The sequence below is a fragment of the Osmia bicornis genome, chromosome 13 (assembly GCF_907164935.1).
Source record: "Osmia bicornis bicornis chromosome 13, iOsmBic2.1, whole genome shotgun sequence".
Taxonomy (NCBI): Eukaryota; Metazoa; Arthropoda; class Insecta; order Hymenoptera; family Megachilidae; genus Osmia; species Osmia bicornis.
The window spans coordinates 9,303,643-9,322,520 of record NC_060228.1 but is presented as its reverse complement, the minus strand read 5'-3'; the positions used below and the strand labels follow the sequence as shown (position 1 = coordinate 9,322,520).

General features: G+C 35.4%; 2 protein-coding genes across 8 annotated transcripts in view; one reads left to right on the top strand and one right to left on the bottom strand.

Annotated features, from left to right (window-relative positions):
* The window catches only part of LOC114873602 (prolyl 3-hydroxylase 2-like), a 7,546-nt gene extending 1,019 nt beyond the window's left edge, over nt 1–6,527 (top strand). The window contains exons 2-13 of one of the 2 annotated variants that reach the window (XM_029182092.2): nt 8–419; nt 517–983; nt 1,178–1,442; nt 1,922–2,246; nt 2,324–2,449; nt 2,954–3,090; nt 3,168–3,326; nt 3,878–4,123; nt 4,204–4,299; nt 4,373–4,523; nt 4,782–5,199; nt 5,272–6,527. In XM_029182092.2, the coding sequence (XP_029037925.1) occupies nt 754–983; nt 1,178–1,442; nt 1,922–2,246; nt 2,324–2,449; nt 2,954–3,090; nt 3,168–3,326; nt 3,878–4,123; nt 4,204–4,299; nt 4,373–4,523; nt 4,782–5,199; nt 5,272–5,344 (2,226 nt within the window). In that variant the 5' untranslated portion in view covers nt 8–419; nt 517–753 and the 3' untranslated portion in view covers nt 5,345–6,527. Of the gene's footprint in view, nt 1–7; nt 420–516; nt 984–1,177; nt 1,443–1,921; nt 2,247–2,323; nt 2,450–2,953; nt 3,091–3,167; nt 3,327–3,877; nt 4,124–4,203; nt 4,300–4,372; nt 4,598–4,781; nt 5,200–5,271 lie in introns of those variants that run through there. The other variant, XM_029182093.1, reaches the window with a different exon arrangement.
* LOC114873601 (F-BAR domain only protein 2) lies at nt 4,617–18,878 on the bottom strand. Of its 6 annotated transcripts, none has more exons than XR_003788962.2 (14): nt 18,790–18,878; nt 17,125–17,436; nt 16,432–16,689; nt 16,124–16,319; nt 15,720–16,058; nt 14,805–14,918; nt 11,978–12,077; nt 11,341–11,602; nt 10,991–11,255; nt 10,409–10,889; nt 10,124–10,340; nt 9,708–10,056; nt 9,441–9,561; nt 4,617–4,718 (listed from the first exon to the last, which is right to left on the bottom strand). XR_003788962.2 is itself a non-coding variant. In XM_029182088.2 (14 exons), exons 1-14 carry the CDS (start codon nt 18,817–18,819, stop codon nt 9,491–9,493), a joined length of 2,922 nt encoding a protein of 973 aa, XP_029037921.1. In that variant the 5' UTR covers nt 18,820–18,878; the 3' UTR covers nt 6,545–9,490. The 6 variants fall into 6 exon arrangements, 5 of the variants coding, with proteins under 5 accessions (XP_029037921.1, XP_029037920.1, XP_046144366.1 ...); XM_029182088.2 differs by lacking the exon at nt 4,617–4,718 and having other exon boundaries at nt 6,545–9,561; nt 10,991–11,133; nt 11,206–11,255; XM_029182087.2 differs by lacking the exon at nt 4,617–4,718 and having other exon boundaries at nt 6,545–9,561.

The following is an 18,878-nucleotide window of genomic DNA, read 5'->3' as shown; positions in this document are numbered from 1 at the left end:
TTAACAGATAGAGTAGATGGACATAGAAGAGAGATAAAAATCAGAGCAGCCAGGGTAACGTTTTTTATGATCACCATTTGTGTCCATCCAACCGTGACATTTATAAAATTGGGTAAAGGTGAGTAATCAATTATTACTGTCCACCAACAACTTATAGGGAGGTCTGCTATTTTCTTTCCTATGTAATATGTATGTATAGTCGAACACATTTACGGTAGAGTCCAAGAGTAAATGCTGAATGCGTATCGTTTGTCAGAGATAGAACGAGCAAAGTCTGTGTTGGGAAACCGAAGAGAAACAGAAACAGAAACAGTGGAGGAAAGTGGTGCGAAGAACGATATTCATTTATGAAAAGTCTACAATATACTATTGCAGAACTCCCGAAAAAGGCCAAGGAATACCTGAAGTCATTGGCGTAAGTAAGTAGGTGGGCCTGGCAATAGAATATACAGTACAACTAAATTAAATACAAGACATAGAATTATGAATGAAACATTAAACATTTGATACTTTCAGTAAAGCTAGAAGACCTCTTCTCCTACTTCAGGGCAACGATTCTTATAATGCCTGAAAGCAAATGTACATCCTCCGTCAACATCGTACGGCCCTGAAGTCGCACTTGGAGATAGGAAATGAGAAGGCAAGAGTAGGGAGACGGCGATTACGTGTACCTCGCGTGGAGATCAGCATCTCGCAGAGTTTTAGCTCTTCTTGAGGGAGCTCAGTATGAATCGGGACAGCTAAGCGTCCACCATGATCAGATTCGTCATACTCTTGTTTCTTTGTGGCGTGATCACCTGCAACAACGACACTCTCAGCGCTGTAATCTCAGGCGACGAGCAGGTGGAGGGTTTAGAGAAGGAGGAAAAGAATTGGTCCGCGAAGAATAAGACCCTGAACGAGCTGTTCAAGGATGCTGTTCAAGCTTATCTCGAAGAAGACTGGATCCGCTGCATCGATGACTTCAACGCGGTCGTGCAAGGGTACATTATGTTTAAAGAAAAAAAAAGAAAAAAAAAAAAAAATTCACGCGTGATCTTTTTTGTTTTATAAATGATAGAAGGGCTTAATATTAAGAGATACCTTTTATCGTTCTCTTTTATAATCTTTGAGATCTCATCGTTCTGAATCTCCATACTACAGAGTAGATATTAATATGGGGAGGTGATTATTTCAGGTACAAGGTTTACAGGCGTATGATAGTGAATTGTAGAGAGAAATGTAGAGCTAAGGCTGCTGGGACGGCTCCTATTTTCCCAGAAAATATCGACGATCTCCACTTTTATGAGAAAAAGGTGAGGGAAACGTTGTGTCTTCTAACGTGTAATCAAGAGTACCGGGAGATCGCCGGCTCGAAGGCGCTGAAGATGTTACCCCGTGACACGGAACAAAAATTAATTGATCATCACGTATACGAGTACCTGCACATTTGTTATTATCAGGTAATTGTTACTTGGTTGAATTTAACAATTAAATAATTTCAAAATTATTATTAGTTGACATCATACGTTTGAAGTTTTAAGTTTATTAGCATTCCAACGCTTCTTCTTTTAGCATCCACGCGTGCCCGACGAATTCTAATAAGGGCGCTTACGCAATCGTGGCTTTGCTAATCCCACGCCAACAACTTTTTAGTAAATAATGAGTTTAACGTTCAAATCGAGCAGCTCGGTCATAAAATCTTGGCCTACGTAATCTCCATGTTTATGTATCGACGCTGAACCGAATTGTACGCGTCACGATTTACCCATAAAGTTTCCCTTGAAACAATGAGGCCTCCTGATTGCATGAAATATGGTGTCAGTAAATTCTAATCATCTGGAGCGTTAAATGAACTAGAACTTCGTGTGCAAACACTTTTCTTTCCTGCAAACATTTCTGTACCGATCTTTTGATAAAATGAAAACTAATATTCTTGCAGAAAAATCGTTATCAAGATGCAGCCAACGCGCTCTTCACGTTCCTGGTAAGGCATCCAGAACACGAAGCGAGCATTGAGACGTTGAAGCGGTATTTGACACTGCCAGGGGTACAGTCGGAAAACGTGGTAAACCTAGAATCATCACCTTATGTCAGCATCTATTTCAAAGGAGTTTCAGCTTACGAAAACGAATACTACGCAGAAGCGGTGGGTCTTTTTGAGACGTCGTTGAAATCGTATATAGAATCCGAGGAGGAATGTAGATTTTATTGCGAGGGTTCGTTTGACCAAGGCTGGCATCCAGAGTTTACTTCCTCTATCGCTAGTGAGTAGAAACGTAAACTAGGGATCTTACTAGTCTGATAAAAATAGTAATCGTTATTATTTTCTATTACATTTCAGATCATTTCGCCTACTGCTTGAAATGCAAACGTGTTTGTTCCCAAGTATTAAATAGCATCAATGGCAATTACCACAGGGACATGCTGAAGAGTCACTACAACTATTTACAGTTCTCGTATTACAAACGTGAGTATACGTGTATGTACATACATATATGAAGAAACAAGGAATAGAAACGCGTATAAACAAACCGGTGGATTGATATCATAATCGTACATCCTGTCGAATAAACGTAACATGACTATTTCTGAAAATTTTTATCATACTTTAACAATCCCGCGAACAACAGAGAAACCGGACACGCGCCAACTTCGTTTAAAACCGAGTGATAACGAGGCCTCGATGGTACCGGTGTAATTATCTTACAAATTCCACGACCTTGTTCTTATTCAGGATAAATTCATTCTCACTTTAATTAGATGAAACTCCTGAGCAAGTTTCTTACTCATACCTCGAACGAGGTTTAATTTGATTAATCCTATCTAAGTTGTAAAGTTTCTGCCTCATTTATTTTACGAACTGATGAAAAGCCTTGTAAAGCATTGTTCTAAATTACTATGATGTCAACGTACAGTGTGTCAAATTACCTTGTACCGAAACAACCATTAACACTGATCTGTTTATCTGCAGTGGGAAACTTGAAGGCAGCGTGCACCGCGGTTGAAAGTTACTTGCTGTTCGACCCAGCCGACGAAACGATGCTGCAAAATAAAGAATATTATAAGGCTCAGCCAAAAGTGAAGGATGAATATTTTACTTCTAGACAGGTGATTATTCGCGTTTATAAAAATTAAAAATTCCACCAAATAATACTAGTGTAAGAGCATATTGCATTCCCTTTCAGGAAGCTGTAGTCTACTTGAAGAGACAAGAATACGAATTGAGCCTCCTGCGTTACATATCCGATGAATTTTCAGCTATCGACGCGAAATTCTCCAAGATGAAGAAGAAGAAACAGCAGAAGAAAGAAAAGAACGTAAATAAAGAGAAGGCATTGGGAAAGGTAAACAATGAAATATAAAGAGAAGATGCATAAAGTTTGTAAGTCGATCATCTGATACGATATCCTGTCTCTTCTTATTCTGTCCGTTTGATTTTTGTTCCAAGGACGACATGCGTATAAATCTGTCGGTGCGGTATCGAGCTTGAAGCGGACGAGCTCTTATATATATTTTTTTTTTTTTTTTTTTTAATTTCTTAGAGAAACTTTTAATTCTCTGTACCTTTTGTATAAAAAACAAAAAAATTAATAAAATACTGAAACACAACAACATTTTCCAACTGTCAAATAATCATTCTGTGCTTTTTTTTATTTAAACGGTTTTGTAAGATGTGATGCTACCAAGCGTCTAAGAACGCCTGCATAACGCAACCAGAATTGCATCAGCGCATTTCTTATGTAGGAACGTAGGCGTTAGTTCTATCGTTCGATTTTTTATTTACAATATATAGCCAAACTTTCATTGTTGAACAAAGTCAAACTTGTTTATATATCAACTTATATTTTATATAAATATATATATATATATATATATATATATTTTTTTTTTTCAGAAATTGATCTCTGAAGCGTCGTTACATCCACCTCCGGGTCATTCGTCGCTTACCCAGGCGAAATTATCGGGCAATCTTCCCAAGATACAAGAGGAAAGGCACGAGATAAACGATACAAAGGAACTTAGGGTGAAGAACGTTGCATATATAATAGCAAAGGAGGAAGAACTTGGTGGAAAAAATCGTTATGTTGCCGATGGTTTTCTTAACTCCACCGAGTGTAAATCTCTAATAAAATTTGCTTCGGTGAGTATGTAATTGCTATGAAGCTAGTCAGGGGTTAGTTAAACAGTTTTCTGAACTGAAAAGAAGAAACTTTTATGTAGATGACTGCTGTAGAAGGAGACGGATACAGTGAGAACAAGAGTCCACATTCAAAATATGAGCGGTTCGAGGGTATAACTATTGGAAGAACTGCCTTGGTGTGAAAACCATTCTTTATACTATGCGCGATAATATTATGATATCTCATTAACGCTAATTAATCGATTTTAGATGGTATACTTTGGACAAATTGAACCAGAATGGTTGGAAATATTTCTCGAGACAAGCGAACAAGCACGTGACCATGTGGAAAGGTATTTTGGACTAGATCGACAACTGTATTTCACCTACACCCATTTGGTCTGCCGTACGGCTCTACCTGGTAATTTTCATCTGATGCATCAACGTGCTTCCGGTTCCTTTCGCAGCTGAAATCGCGTTGCACCAATTCACTTGGTACGGCTCGTGGGTAACGGTGACCAGTCAAAAGTAGAGCTAATAATCAAAAACAGCCAATTTCTTCTCATCTGTTCTCACAACCAGTTTCAATCGGTCCTCCTTTTCTCTTTTCATCGATCTAAAAGCATCATTTGTATTTATTATTATTTCACTATTGCTAAACTTTGTTTCTTATTTTTAGATTCGCCAATGGATAGAGACGACTTGAGTCACAAAGTTCATGGGGATAACTGTCTTCTGATAGAGAAAAATACTTGTGTCCAGGAGAGCCCAGCCTATGTCTGGAGAGATCACTCTGCGATTTTGTACTTGAACGATGACTTTCAGGGTGGCGAGTTCTTCTTCGCAACAGATCAAATCAGTCGAGACGCAGACAATATTGTTTCACCTCGTTGCGGACGTATGGTGGCTTTCTCCGCTGGTGGAGAGAATCTTCATGGTGTACGCGGTGTTCTTCGAGGCAAGAGATGTGCTTTGGCTTTATGGTTCACTCAGGATGAGAACTATATCGAATACGAGAGGGTCTTGGCTCGTGCTATCTTGGAAAGAGTTAGATCCATTGGGCCTTTTAAAGAAAAGAACGTTCAAGTGCCTTTGAAGTAAGTCATTGAATATTTGTTCACATTCTTAAAGGTATCTTCCAATATTTTCAATATTTCTCAAATCTTCAGGTACGAAGATATACTCGTTCAGTGTGTCAACAATGACGAGTTATTAAGACACTTTTTAAAGAGTTCTCCATAAAGGGAGTGAATAGTATTTTACTAAAAGTTCCAGAGTAATATATTTTATCAGTCGATGACTGGATCATTGTCAATTCTGTGGGACCTGAAGAAGTAGATTCAAGATTCCTGTACTTAGTACAATATTCTTTTCATATCGTTTCTATTAGCTTGACGTAAAATACAAAACAGGATGTCAAGTAGTCGCGGCAACTAACGGTTTATTTATATAAAATATCCTAATCTTTATTAGAACATAGACATTACATGTCAACAGGTTTACATAACCATTCTATGTATCATGTAACACGTGTAATCGTATTTAATTTATTTCTTGTTTGTTCGTATTTATACTATGTATAAGAGTTACATACGCAATTGCATTGCAATCCTTGCAGTTTCACGTATTTGAATGGCGTGAAATCTCAAGCCCTGTACACACGATTGCCTTTTTATTATACATCGCGTTGAATTTTGCTCGAAATGACACACAAATAATAATGCTTCGTGCGTTGTATGTTTTTATGTTCTAATGTGTGTTATGTGTGTCTGTCTGTCTGTCTATTTTTTTTCCAAGTAATACGATTATCGTCGTTATTGCAATTATATGTAAAAAGCGGATCGCTGTAAAATCTCTAAATTGTCCACGTATGTAATTGTACGCATAGGAATCGAAAACACGCACGCATGATCGATGTTATACGAATAAAAACACGGTGGTTGAGCCACTTTGAACGCCGTGATCATCGTAGGATCAGTCGGGAAGAGAGTGAACGCGATCATTAACATTATTATTATTATTATGTTTCGTTACAAACGTTTATTACGAAAATTATAGTGACATCTGCGTATCACAGGAGAGCTCAGTCAATTATTATTATTTTCTTCTGCAGGAACCACTCCATAATAATAGTTCATGTGCTCTTTCTTTCTTGTGTTAATTTCTTTTTAAATCGTTACCTCGCGCATCTTTATCAAAGATTAATCAATGTTGTAAATGAATGAACAAAGATCGATAATATCGAGATGGAGTGGTCACCAAAAATTTCATTGCCTTACTTAAGATGGTTTTTGTATTGCTCTTCGTAGACCTTCGCTTTGTTTTCTCGTACGAATGTACAAAGATCATAATAAAATGAAATAATATAAAATACATAAAACGTACGCGTTACGTTAAAATTGTAAAAATATTATGATACGATCGATAGAAAAAAAAAAAAAGAAAATTTTTGTCTTGTATTGTCGTCCAGTAACAAAAAGAAAAAATAATGATTTAGACTCCGAGAATACAGCAGTTTGCACTTTCTTTCTACGAATTTCTCCTCGTATAGCTTACAAAGCATAATGCACTTTTAGAGCCAGGTAACGAATACCTGGCAACAAGTACCGCAAATATTCGTGTATAGATAAATATGACAAAGGACAAACAAAATAAATTTCTGAGTATACTGATCTTTCGTTTAAACTCGTTAAATTAAAATAAAAACCTAAACAGGTGATTCATGAGTCACGTTATAATTACTTAAAAGATGCTTTCATTAGATTAATAAAAAAGAAAATAAACGGATTATTTGTATCAAACCATGCACGAATATGTACGGTGCATTTGTCAACTTGTTGTCGATATTTATACTCTATCCAACGAGACGAGACGAGACGAGATAATAAATGGATAGAAATTCATGTGCTCTAAGCAGGCCCAGCTCACAGTACACTACAAACCTCGACCGAAACGTTTGAAGAACTGGAAACAACTGAGCTGAATTTTTAAACATATCCTGACTCGTCCCGTTGAACGGATTATAAATATGCACAAAAGGAAGCATCGTGTGTGCTGGACTACATGTATAATATATAATATATATATATATATATATATATATAATATTCGAGTTCATTTATCAGACTTATTCTTACAGTTATTACTTCGTTTTCTTTTTTATATACACATATACATATACACACACCTCAGACGTATGTATGCACATGTTTCGAACGAAATGGCCTGCCCTCTAAATTCACTTCTGAATGTATCATAAAATTGTAGCCAAAAACGGTAATAAGAGAAGAAGTACAATTGCCCAATTTTGATTTTAACAAATCTTTGGAAGACGATAACAAACAAGTTACCGTCTAAGATAACTAAAGTAGTTATCTTACAAAAGACCATTAAAATAGAAGTCAGACAATTAAGATTCGTCTCTTGAAAGAAAAAAGAAAAGAAGAAAACTAAATGATACAGAATATTCGATTCAATTGGTATAAGATTGAGAAGACTTGTTTAACGTCTTGCAGTTAGTAGATTTATCTTTTTGTTTATACGTAAACCGGTGTACAGACAGAAGTCACCGGATCGAATTACTCTAAAAATTAAATGTAAAAGAAATACTGGATTATTATGATCGTAGGATCGTCGTGCTAATTAAAAAAAAAAAAAACTTTAAAAGACTTATCAAATGAAACCGCCTTCGTTGAAACGCTAAAATCTTATCGCTAAATGTTTTGAAAAGAAATTAATTATTTTAACCATCGAATTCTGATGGAGTTAAACATGTGAAAACTATCGAACGTATTTTTTTTTTTTTCTTACGTCTTCGTTATCTTCTCGTTTCAGAGGGAATCGAACTGTACGATCGAGTTATAACAGAATACAATTTTGCAGTATCTTCTCGTTTACGTATACTACAGTTGTATATTCAAATGTTGCGCATGCGCATACAAAAAACGAAAAACGGAAAAACAATTTAAGGAAATACGATCAACCCCTCGCGCAAAATGTAAATGCGTAATGTATACCTACATAACTATACTCCATCCAACGAGACGAGACAGTAAATGAGTAGAAATTCACGTGCTCAATGCAAGCCCAGATCACGGTACACAAAACTCGACCGAAACGTTTAAAGAACCGAAAACAAGTGAGGAGCGTCACTGGACGGGTTTTCCCGCGCATGCGCGAGTTTTGCAGGGACGTATCTATGTGGTGGCGCAACCACGGACTAGGCTCTTGTCATTAGTCACTTTTGTTTACGATTATTTTAATACTCGTCCCTTTCCTATACCTCCAAAAAAAAGGAAAAGTGTGAATTATGTGTGTGTGTGTGTATATATATATACATATATATGTTATACATTCATTTTTCACAATCAGATCATAACAATTTTTGCAAAATTATGCACGATGATTAAGGTACCCCATTTTATTGAAACTTGTACTATACTGATGCTAAAATCGCCGCGCATGCGCGAGAAAACTCGTCCCATATCCCATCTCTGATTCGGCCCTGCGTCGAGCGCGTGAATTTGAAAAACATATCCTGACCCGTCTCGTTGAACGGATTATAGCTGGCATTTACATATAAACTTTACATTTCCTTTTCTCTCTCAAAACCTTAACGATACGATATAGCGATATAATAACTATATTAAAGTAACGCAAAGTATAACAATAGATTAAGACTTGTTGTACTGTTTGATGACCTTTTGGAGAGCTTTTACGTAAAAAAAGAAATATGTCGTAAACGTATTTTGATTATATATAGACACAATATAATATGGCGAGAATATCGTGGTGAAAAATATGCTGGACACCAAAGGTTTTTTATGCGAAAAACGGGTGAATGCTACCCTCCGACATTTGAATTCGTTACGCATCATAGAAACTTTACTAAAAATAGTACAATCTAATCGAAGATATATAGAAAATTTAAAAATATACAAGTTATAAAACATATATAGAACGTCATTCATCAGGTAGCGCGTGACTTGCGAAGTCGAACTATTATTTTCAACGTTTCTATTCCAAGTTCTTTTCAACTTGGACCGCGTAACGCGTGTCCTACCATTCGCCTATGTAACAAATATCTCTCGTGTTTTACGATACGCAAGATCCTTTTGACTTTACAAAACGAACGAACTTTTACATCCTGCTACTTTAAAACCACCCAGAAATTGCGCTCTTTGTACATAGAAATTATTATTCGTCTAGTTTGACAACCTTCTTAGTTAGTTTGTGTTGCACATGTTCTTTGGTGTCCAACAGGTTTCCTCCTCGCGACAATTTCGATTTTGAACGGACATTTAGTCGTATTATGGGCAGTGAATAAACAAGCAAATACCAATATTAAATGGGCAGGCTCTCCCATAGACACGGCCAATCTGGAAGTCGTCAATCCACGTTGGATGGCGGAGCAGCGTATCTACTCCGTGAATCGGAATCTCCATCGCATATATATTTTCCTGAAAGCAATGTTTTACAGATACATATAATTACATTTTTGAATCAGTAGAATCGCTCGATTGGAACATCGTTGAATCGGTACTGCTTGCTGATAAAAGGTAACCGAACACAATAGAGGACATAGGATGAAAAATATAACACTTACCAGATACAAATCTACGCTTTACCAAACTTAATCTATATCCTGGGCCTAGAAGCTCAAATTCAACTCCAGATAACGTGGTCCCTTCGCAATTGAATTGCGTGCATATCGTTCCTTGATTTCCTGGCCCGTGTCCAAGTTCTACGCGTGCCTTTAAAGAGCCCACACCATTACCTTCGCTATGCTGTGACAATTCGGTAAACTTCCACAATACCCGATTCGTATCTGGTAACCATTGAGCTTGAGGTTTGCTGTTCAATGACTTGAAACCTCCGTCTATAGGCGCGGCTATGTGAAGGTTTAGCAGTGGACTCGGAGAAGCCATAGCACGACTATTGTATTTATAATCGATCTAAGAAAAACAAACCGCTCGGTTATTCGATAACAATATCAAATTAAGATTATGATAAGTAGAGTACCTTAAGGTCGGTGTGCGTCGTTTCGCATTTCCAATAGGCTACCAACTGAAACGGACAAGAGCCCGCGCCTTCCTTGCACTTGATCTGATATTTCAGTATGTCGACATTAAAATAAGAAGCCGAGGGATTTTGTTCGGCCTGTTTGCGTAACAGTGTAGTTAAGGCACTCATGTTGAATTCAAAAATTGTACTGTCGACGGTTGTTTGCGTAACGTCCCTACAAGAGAACATAACTTTTAGAAGCTATTCAAAGTCGCGTATATCGTTAAACAACATTACACTTACATGCTGACCAGTTGATTATTAGGAAATAATTTCTCTAATCTGTTACTGTTTCTCACGCGAAACGTTAGCTTTGCAGGGCTCGGGTTATTTGTTAGTACAGCGACGATACCAGCAGGGAAAGAGAGCATCATGTCACCGCTAAGCTTCACCTGGCATCGCGTTTCATCGGTACCTCGGAAATAAGAGTGTACTATCTCGTGGAACGCGACTGCCAAGGGAATGGTATCTGCTAGTCCTATGGTGAGCGGTGAAGGGCCCCTAGAAGAGCCTACACCCACGCCAGCTGTACGAAATTCTAAACTAGCCACGCTATCTGCCCTCGATATCGTCGCTGGTGACATTCTACCCCTCGGTGAGGGACCTTCTCCTCGTCGGGACGGAGGTCTAGGAATGATAATTGATCCTGTCGGAGTGGAAGATGCGGATTGTTTAGGTGGCAAGGCTGGAGTGATGTCTCCTACTTCTGAGAATAAGTCTCCATCTGAAAGAACGACATTCGTTATATTCTGACAATAGAGAAAAATAAAAATAAAGCGTCCTGATGAGCTGAGAGTTGAATCGCCTGGGACTGCGTTGACTCACCAGGGAATCGCGAGTGAGGGTGCGTAGGTGGTGCGGATTGTGGCGGCTGTGGCTGAGGCGTCGGTGACAAAGATAGTGGCGGAGGACTTTGCAATGGCGCGTACGGATGACTACCAGTCGGCGTTGAGGCGCTCGATGGTGTACTGCTGGGATTGAACAAGTTTAGGCCAAGTAAATCCGAGCTTGGCTTACCTCCTAATTGCTGTGACACTGACTGAGACCTTTTCATGTGATGATCTGAATCGGTATTCGATCCTCTGCGTCCCTGTTGGAACAGAAATGTTAGATCGTTGCGTAACACGGTAGTAGTAAATCTGATAAAATTTCACGAAAAAAATGATGAAATGTACTGTTGGTGCAGGTGATAACGATAGATTCTCCACCGTTGCCCTTAATTCGTCCACGCTAGCACTCATCGGTGCTCCACCGTTGCTCAGCGGCTTGATTTCCACCCTAATCTTCCTTTCCCTTTCATCCTCGGAATCGGTGTCTGAGCTAGAATAAAATCCTTTCTCATTCTCCCACGGTTCTGATTTCGGCCTAATACAGAAACCATCTTCGTCTACTTCCGGTGTCGGCGTCTCAGACTTTCTACTGTCCTCCTTATCCTCCCTATCATATAGAATTAACATGATTCAATTGGGTATATCGTCGATGCTTCCAGCAGGCCCAGTGCAATTATACACGTTAAAATTTCTTCTACCGTAAAAACTATACACACTCAATTACTTTATTACGATTTAAAATGTGCTTTAATAATAATAATAATAATAATAATGAACATTGAAAAAGAAAACTTGATATGTGTTTAAGACCAATTTCGTGACCAAGTCTTTTCTGTGCAAATTTTTTCTGGTTTCTTTTCTTTTCTTTTAAACTTGAAATGAAATAAATTGAAATGAAATTTTGATACAACTACTTTTATGGGCTCTTAATCATGAAACTGATCTTTGGTGCACTAGATCTGCTGAAGATGCATATACTGACAGGTCAGACTTTTCTTCTTTGTTGCTGCTGGTTTCCACAACATCCTTCTTCTTTTTCGCTTTCTTTTCCTTTCTTTTTTCTCTTCTGCTTCGAAGAAACCCTGTTGGTTGTGGACACACGATATGTAGAAAACAAAGCGATTCTTAAATTTTCATAAGTAAATCTGAACGGTCGATTTATAGATTGTTTATAATAAATAATCATTTACTTAATTTAACATGATAACAATTATCTTTCTCGTAGGAATGAAAGAAATCAATTAACCGTAATGTTATTGAATTTTTGCAGAAATAAATGTTTCGTTATATAAAATGATTTATTTACGAGAGAAATAATTTTTATCAGTTTTATAGTAATGTACTCTTACGATATACAAGAGTAAAATAAAGTGACTATTAAAACTAAGGACTAAGAAGCAGAAAGAAATTACGTTTTTTAATATCAACGTATCATCTACTAAAAAGTTAATGAAATTCTGATCTGAATAAAATTAATATGAACCTGCGGTTCAATGGAAAATGGAAATTCAATTTACTTTCCAAGTGTTTAAGGCATAGCGCAACGTGATCAAATAAGATCTACGATAAAAGGGGGGAAAAAGAAAATTCGTCAACGAATCAACAAGTAGCAGATGCATTCTTTATGAGCTTTCTATTTAAGTCATTCCCTCTAATTATGCTGATATGAATTTCATTTTTTTTACATGCTTGACTTTTCACGCATCATCTAATTAATTGGTTCAAACTTAAAACGAGTCTGAGTTCCTAGAAATATATATCAGCATTTTCTGGGAAACAAAATGCTAATATGATTTTTCTAACGATTGTGTTAATAATCAGACACAACGATAGATAAGGGAAGGGGGGTAGAAAATAGAAATAATAAAAAGGTATAGCACGTTACATGAGCAAAGATATAAGAAAACCCATACACCATCACCATCAAAAATCCTATATAGATCTGCAAAGGTCGAGGTCTCTTCCTTTAAATTGTTTTTCTAACAATTACACGTCACCTATAATTTCAATTTCTTCATGTATACTCCTCATTTCTAATAGAGAATCGTAGAGCATACGGTGTACACATGTTCTGCAAGCAAGGATATTATTAACTATCGACATGCAAAAGTATATGTATTACATGTATACATATACGAATAACGTGAGAGTTCGTGAACGAGGTATTACACGAAAATTTACAGAGTTCGTGATCTGCGAACTTTGAACGGACTGATTATCTTAAGTACGATGTTACATTCAATTAACAATTAAAAAAGAAATAAAATAAAATTGGAGAGAAAAAAATAGATACCGTGATATAACGGGAAGATTTTCAAGTATTAACTACCTTTTATAAGAACGATGCAACTAATGTAAATTTAAAAAAAAGGGTTGCTTGCAGAATCACATTACGCTATATCACGAAAGATATCTGCACTTGGAAAATAAATACAAGTGAGCCATGCAGTAGATATACTGGTAAAAAAATGGCTCACCTTAGGCCCCGTCAGTAGTCAACCCCACATTCGTATTTCAACATTATCCAAGTCCAACTCCCTTCATTTAATTAATATTATACACATATGTTGTGAGATCAAAACAGAAAGTTTCAAAAATTATTTCACAACTTTACATATTATTATTAAGGTGCATGGTGAAATGCTAATTATACGTTTAAATTTTAGAAACTTTCTAAAATGTAATTTTCTTTTTTCTTAAAGCTAATATCGAACTGAATCGATAATGTCTTTTTCTTTTATATTTGTTATAATATAAAGAAAGAGATATACATATGTAAGATTTTACAATGTGTCGTGTCGACAGAAGAAACCCTTGGTACGAATTTACATAAAATATTGTTAGAAAAACAATTTATAAGTTACATTTTGTGAAAAATGTTACGTTGTATCCTGTTAATTTACCATATTATTCTAAAGGTGAAGCCTATTGTTCTAAGCAAGCTTGTTTTTCTGTTAGTCAAACATGAATGAAAAAATATTTCTTCCCTCTAATGGAATGTCTCTGTTATGTACTTTAAGAGAGCCCTAGTGAAATTTAATGTGTGTTAAAGCGAAGAAATATTTTAAATGTGCTTCAAAAGCTAAGGATAAATCAATGTTACTGTAACATTAATTTAATGTGCTTAAACAGTGTTAGTATACGTACATTGCTGATCTAAAAAAGTGCAGAGTGGAGGAACCATAATACACGTTACCACTGTAAGTCACCACATATTTATTTAACCACGTATCCTGCATACCCGTAAAAGATGTATCGAAAAATGTACGGTAATGAAATTATCACCAAATACCATAGATTGAGAACAACCAACAGAGCAAGACAAAGATAAAGGTGTACAGAAGGAGCGATCAATTTAGAAGAAGTCGTTCGAAATCGTATTAAAATATTTCCTATTCAAAGGTATCAGATAATGGAAAATGTTGGAAATTTTAAATGCAATTGTCTTTGTATCTTGAAAAGATCACCACTGAAATATAACTACTAAGAATAGACATTTGTTCGATTAAAGTTTAAATGGTTTGCCAATTTTAACAAATGCCAGTCCTATTATTTTTTTATAATTTGAAAGAATGTTATAGAAAGCTGTAGAAGTTTTCTAATGATATACCTTCACCTCAATCATTTTCAACTAACTACCAGAGAAAGCAACGCTTTAAAAGAAAAAAAAAAATCTTTGTGTGTATGCGTACGCGCGCGCGCAAGCGCGCGTGTGTAATAATACCACGTAACCGATCGTCTAAAAGTTATTCTAAAATGCATGTAATGGATATGGTTAGGGTACAGGTAATCACAATGTAAGCAGTTACATTTAGATCCTCTGAGAGGGTTCCTGGAGATGCTGGGAGGTGGAACAGCAGGAGGCAGGTTGTTCCCCTGAGGAGTTGCAGGTGCCGAACCAGACCCTGCTTGCTTCTGTTTGTCTGAAACAACACTCATTGCTTATATCTTTGAATAATATGTGCCTCCAATGGCCCTTTTTTCTTCATCTTGCTATTTCATATATCACTTATATCTATTAAAAATTTCATTACAATTTGCACTTTCAGTGGCATAAAGAGCACTCCAGAGGGATGTTAACTGCTTTATTACAACATTTAAATCTGCATTGAACAAGGTTTAACACCCTCGTAATAAAAAAACAAGAAGAAAGTAGCTAGTACACTTTTACTTCTGTATGTTCCTTTCATTATTCAAAAGTATCATTCAAACTAACATGAAAGGTATAAACATATAAACCCCCTGGAATACATAATAATTTCTAATGTCATCCTCCACCTATTGTTAGATTGTAACGCACAAGCATTGTAACACAACCACATAAGCATAGTCAATAAAACTGTTTCGCATATGCCTAGATTAATAAATCTGTGATTGAGTGCTAAAAATAAGTTGGATAAAGTGTATATATGTGAATAATAAAATGGTACTGATGTGATAAAAAAAAAAAACTGCAAAACATATCTACCAAGACATAATAAATACTAATTTAAGAAACACTTAAAAAAAATAAAATAAAATAAAATAAAACAAAACAAAAAAGAAACTTACTTTAATAACTTTGTAAATTCTAATATTTTTGTAAGTCATTTTAAATATTTTCATCTCGTTAATATTTATAAATTTAAAAAAAAAAATGTCTTGATTATGTCAAGGTAGATCAGAACTATTGCAATTAAAAACAACTGAAATTTGGTAAATTCTGTTCAATTTTTAAAACCTACCCTGGGAGTTGGACATGAACAGGTTGAGTAGCGAGGTAGTACGGCGGGAAGCCTTGGTGGCTTGTGCATGTGACAGTTCTCTATCCCTTTCATTCAGTCTTTCATTTTCTTTTTCTTTCTCTTTTTCTTTTTCTTGTACCCTACCCTTTTCCTCATCCACCTGACAACCCTCCCCCTTTAATCCCTGATCTTTTTTTGAACTGTGAGTGTTACCAGCAACGCCTGTTTCTCCATTGGCTCCTTTTGATGTTTCCTTAGGTGTCTCAACATTGCTTTCCAACTGAGAATGACTGGTTATTTCTCCTAAACCTGTCATGACTTCTTCATATTCAATCATACCTAATTTATAAGGAAATTATATGAAATATACTGAATTCCAAGCTATATGTTACAAAAGTCTTTACCTGGTTTCTCAAAACCTGTATATTTGCTTTGAACAAACTGTTCTAATAATTTGTCCACTGTCATATCCAGACACTGGCGTTTGAAGTCAATATGAACTTGGCCAACTTGTTCATGATTTGATTGTAAAACATCTGCATAGATATTTAAAAACTCCTTCATATGTTTTAAATGTGTCTCCTCCACATCTTGGAACCGCTTAGGAAAAAAAAAAAAAAAAAAAACAAAAAAAAGAAAAACAATAAATTTCTTGATTTTATTTTCATTTTTTGAGAGATTATACTATAAAAGAAACAATTTAGATAAGTACCCTGCATGCTTGAGTCATTTTGGTCTGAAAATCGTTTCTTATGACCATATATTTATCAACCAAGGTCTTATAATCATCCTGGGCCTTCTTAAATTTGATTTCTGCTTTTTCTAATTCCTTTTGACTGGCATTGTCCTTTCTCAATTTTTCCAGTTCAAGACCCTTTTGCATACGCATATCTTTAGCCTTATGTAAAGTTACAGTAATACTTTGGATACTTTGTACAACTTCCAAGGTGGATGATTCTTCTTCTTTTACCTAATTTTATATTTTTTAATATCGAGTTGTTGCAATTGAAATTTATAATCAGTCACAAAATTACATTAAACATTAATTAATTAATTAATTTGTTATTTCAAATTGTTACTTGTCATTTTGACTTGATAACAAATTATCTTTATATTTTCACAGACACTACTGTCTGAGAGAACCTAGTGACCTGACTGTGGGCGGATACTGATAAGGTATAAAGTATAAAATATACAAAATGATTCATAATACAAATATGATAAGCACTTGCAACAAATACAACAAATAAAAAATATCTATACCTTACATTCTATCAAAATACAAGTTATTATAAATTTTTTTTTATATCAACCCGATATATGTACTGTATAAGTAAGTGTAGAAGAAATGAATTTTAAAGTTTTACTTATGCCTAGGTATGAAAATAAAAAAAGTATTACATACAGCCTTGTGTTTTTTATGTAATTCATCTGCATATTTTGATACATCTTTTATCAGTTCAGTGACCCTTTGGGCCATCTGCAAGTGTAAGCCAGCAAGTTTTTCTGCAGCACCTCTTAAAGCAGCCCAAACAGGTGCAAATGTTCCTTGTGTACTACTACTATTGCCAGCCTGTTTGGCTACCTTACTCAGGAGCTTATAATTGTTTTCTTCTATGGCTGAGCGTTCTTTTAAAAAATCAGCCAACTCCTTGCTTGCAACTACACCATGCTTCATGTTATGATATAACACGTCAAATCCATTATTCTTTTCGCCCTTGAATCATAAAAATTTATCTTTACGTCTATTAAGTTCCATATTTCATAATTTTCATTTTTAATTTATAATATTTATTTATAAATATGTAAGCAACATTTTTAACAATTAGATGTACCATAATTTTAAAGTTAAAGTTAAAGAAAGATTCCATTTACAATTAGAATAACATGACTGAAAGAGATATACTAAAACTATACTTAAGACCACTTAGCCACTTAACACTTAAACTCCGATCATGCTTCAAACTCACGTAGAGTAGAACTCTTGAGTGACATCGACACAATAAGCTGTCATTACATATTATTACTCTTGTCATTCTATTGTACATATTACTAGCCACTTATGATCCATATTTTAATTTTTATTATAGTCTTTGTTAACGAAGAATATAATAAAATTAAATATGATATAGTTACAAGTAAACCTAACATTATATAATGTATTACATAGGTTTTTATTGCTATTATTATTATTTATAATGAAAAATAAAGAGAACATTGACTTAGTGGAAATTGTTATTAATACTGCAATAAAACAATTGACTGATAGAAATTTATTTAACTACTAATTAAAAAAAAACATTGTACCATCCTGCTCGTAATAATCTTTAATAGATATGAATTTTAGGGAAGCAAAAGGAAGTAGTAGCTATCTTATCTATTCTGTGCTTCTGTCAGAAAGAATAATGTCACATTTTTGAGAAAAAAGAATTGAAAGCATTATAATAATTTTATATTTAATACAGAAATTCATAAGGGCTGTTATTAACAAAATTAATTGCCTCGTAAAATAAAAAATTTAAATAAATTTAATCAAAGTTTATAGTAAAATCCAGAGTACAATTCATGAATAAAAGGAAAAAAGGATTTCTTTGACAAAGTCAACAATTAAATTCCTTTCTGCAGTTGAGTTATAAACACTTGCAAAAAACGCAATACACATGTCAACGTGCAATTGAATGCGCATTCTTTCGTACTCTGTGCTTCTCTACGTGGGTTGTGAAGAAGATACGAAAACGAGATGACAGTGGTGAACGCGTAACCTTGCAATTAGCAAAAAGGAGAAAAGACAAGCGTGCCGCGTCAAATGAAGAAAGAGACGAGTGAAAACGACCATACTAAAGAGGAAGAAAGACATAGGGAAAGATTTCATTGAGAGAAACGTATTAATTTATTTAAAACAAAAATATAGAATGCTGCTGTGACATGACGTATTTAGATGGTCATGAGAGAGGCTGGTCAAGAGTCGATGCTCGTAGAAGAGGTATAGGAGAGGACGGGAGTTTCTCCATACATAACCTAAATTCAACGAGGATGACATTCTAAGACATTAAGTAAAAAAGACACTCACCCAAAAGTAATCGGCGAAATCCACAGTCATGTTGAAACTGCGATCAGACCATCATAATTTATCTTGTGATGTATCAGATGAAACTGCAC

Excerpts from the sequence above, each read along its gene's own strand:
- LOC114873601 (XM_029182087.2), bottom strand. The coding sequence starts at position 18,819 with ATGACTGTGGATTTCGCCGATTACTTTTGG. Across the intron at positions 10,341-10,408 it reads AATAATCAACTGGTCAGCAT|GGACGTTACGCAAACAACCG; the intron begins GTAAGTGTAATG and ends GTTCTCTTGTAG. Across the intron at positions 10,057-10,123 it reads CGACGCACACCGACCTTAAG|ATCGATTATAAATACAATAG; the intron begins GTACTCTACTTA and ends TGTTTTTCTTAG.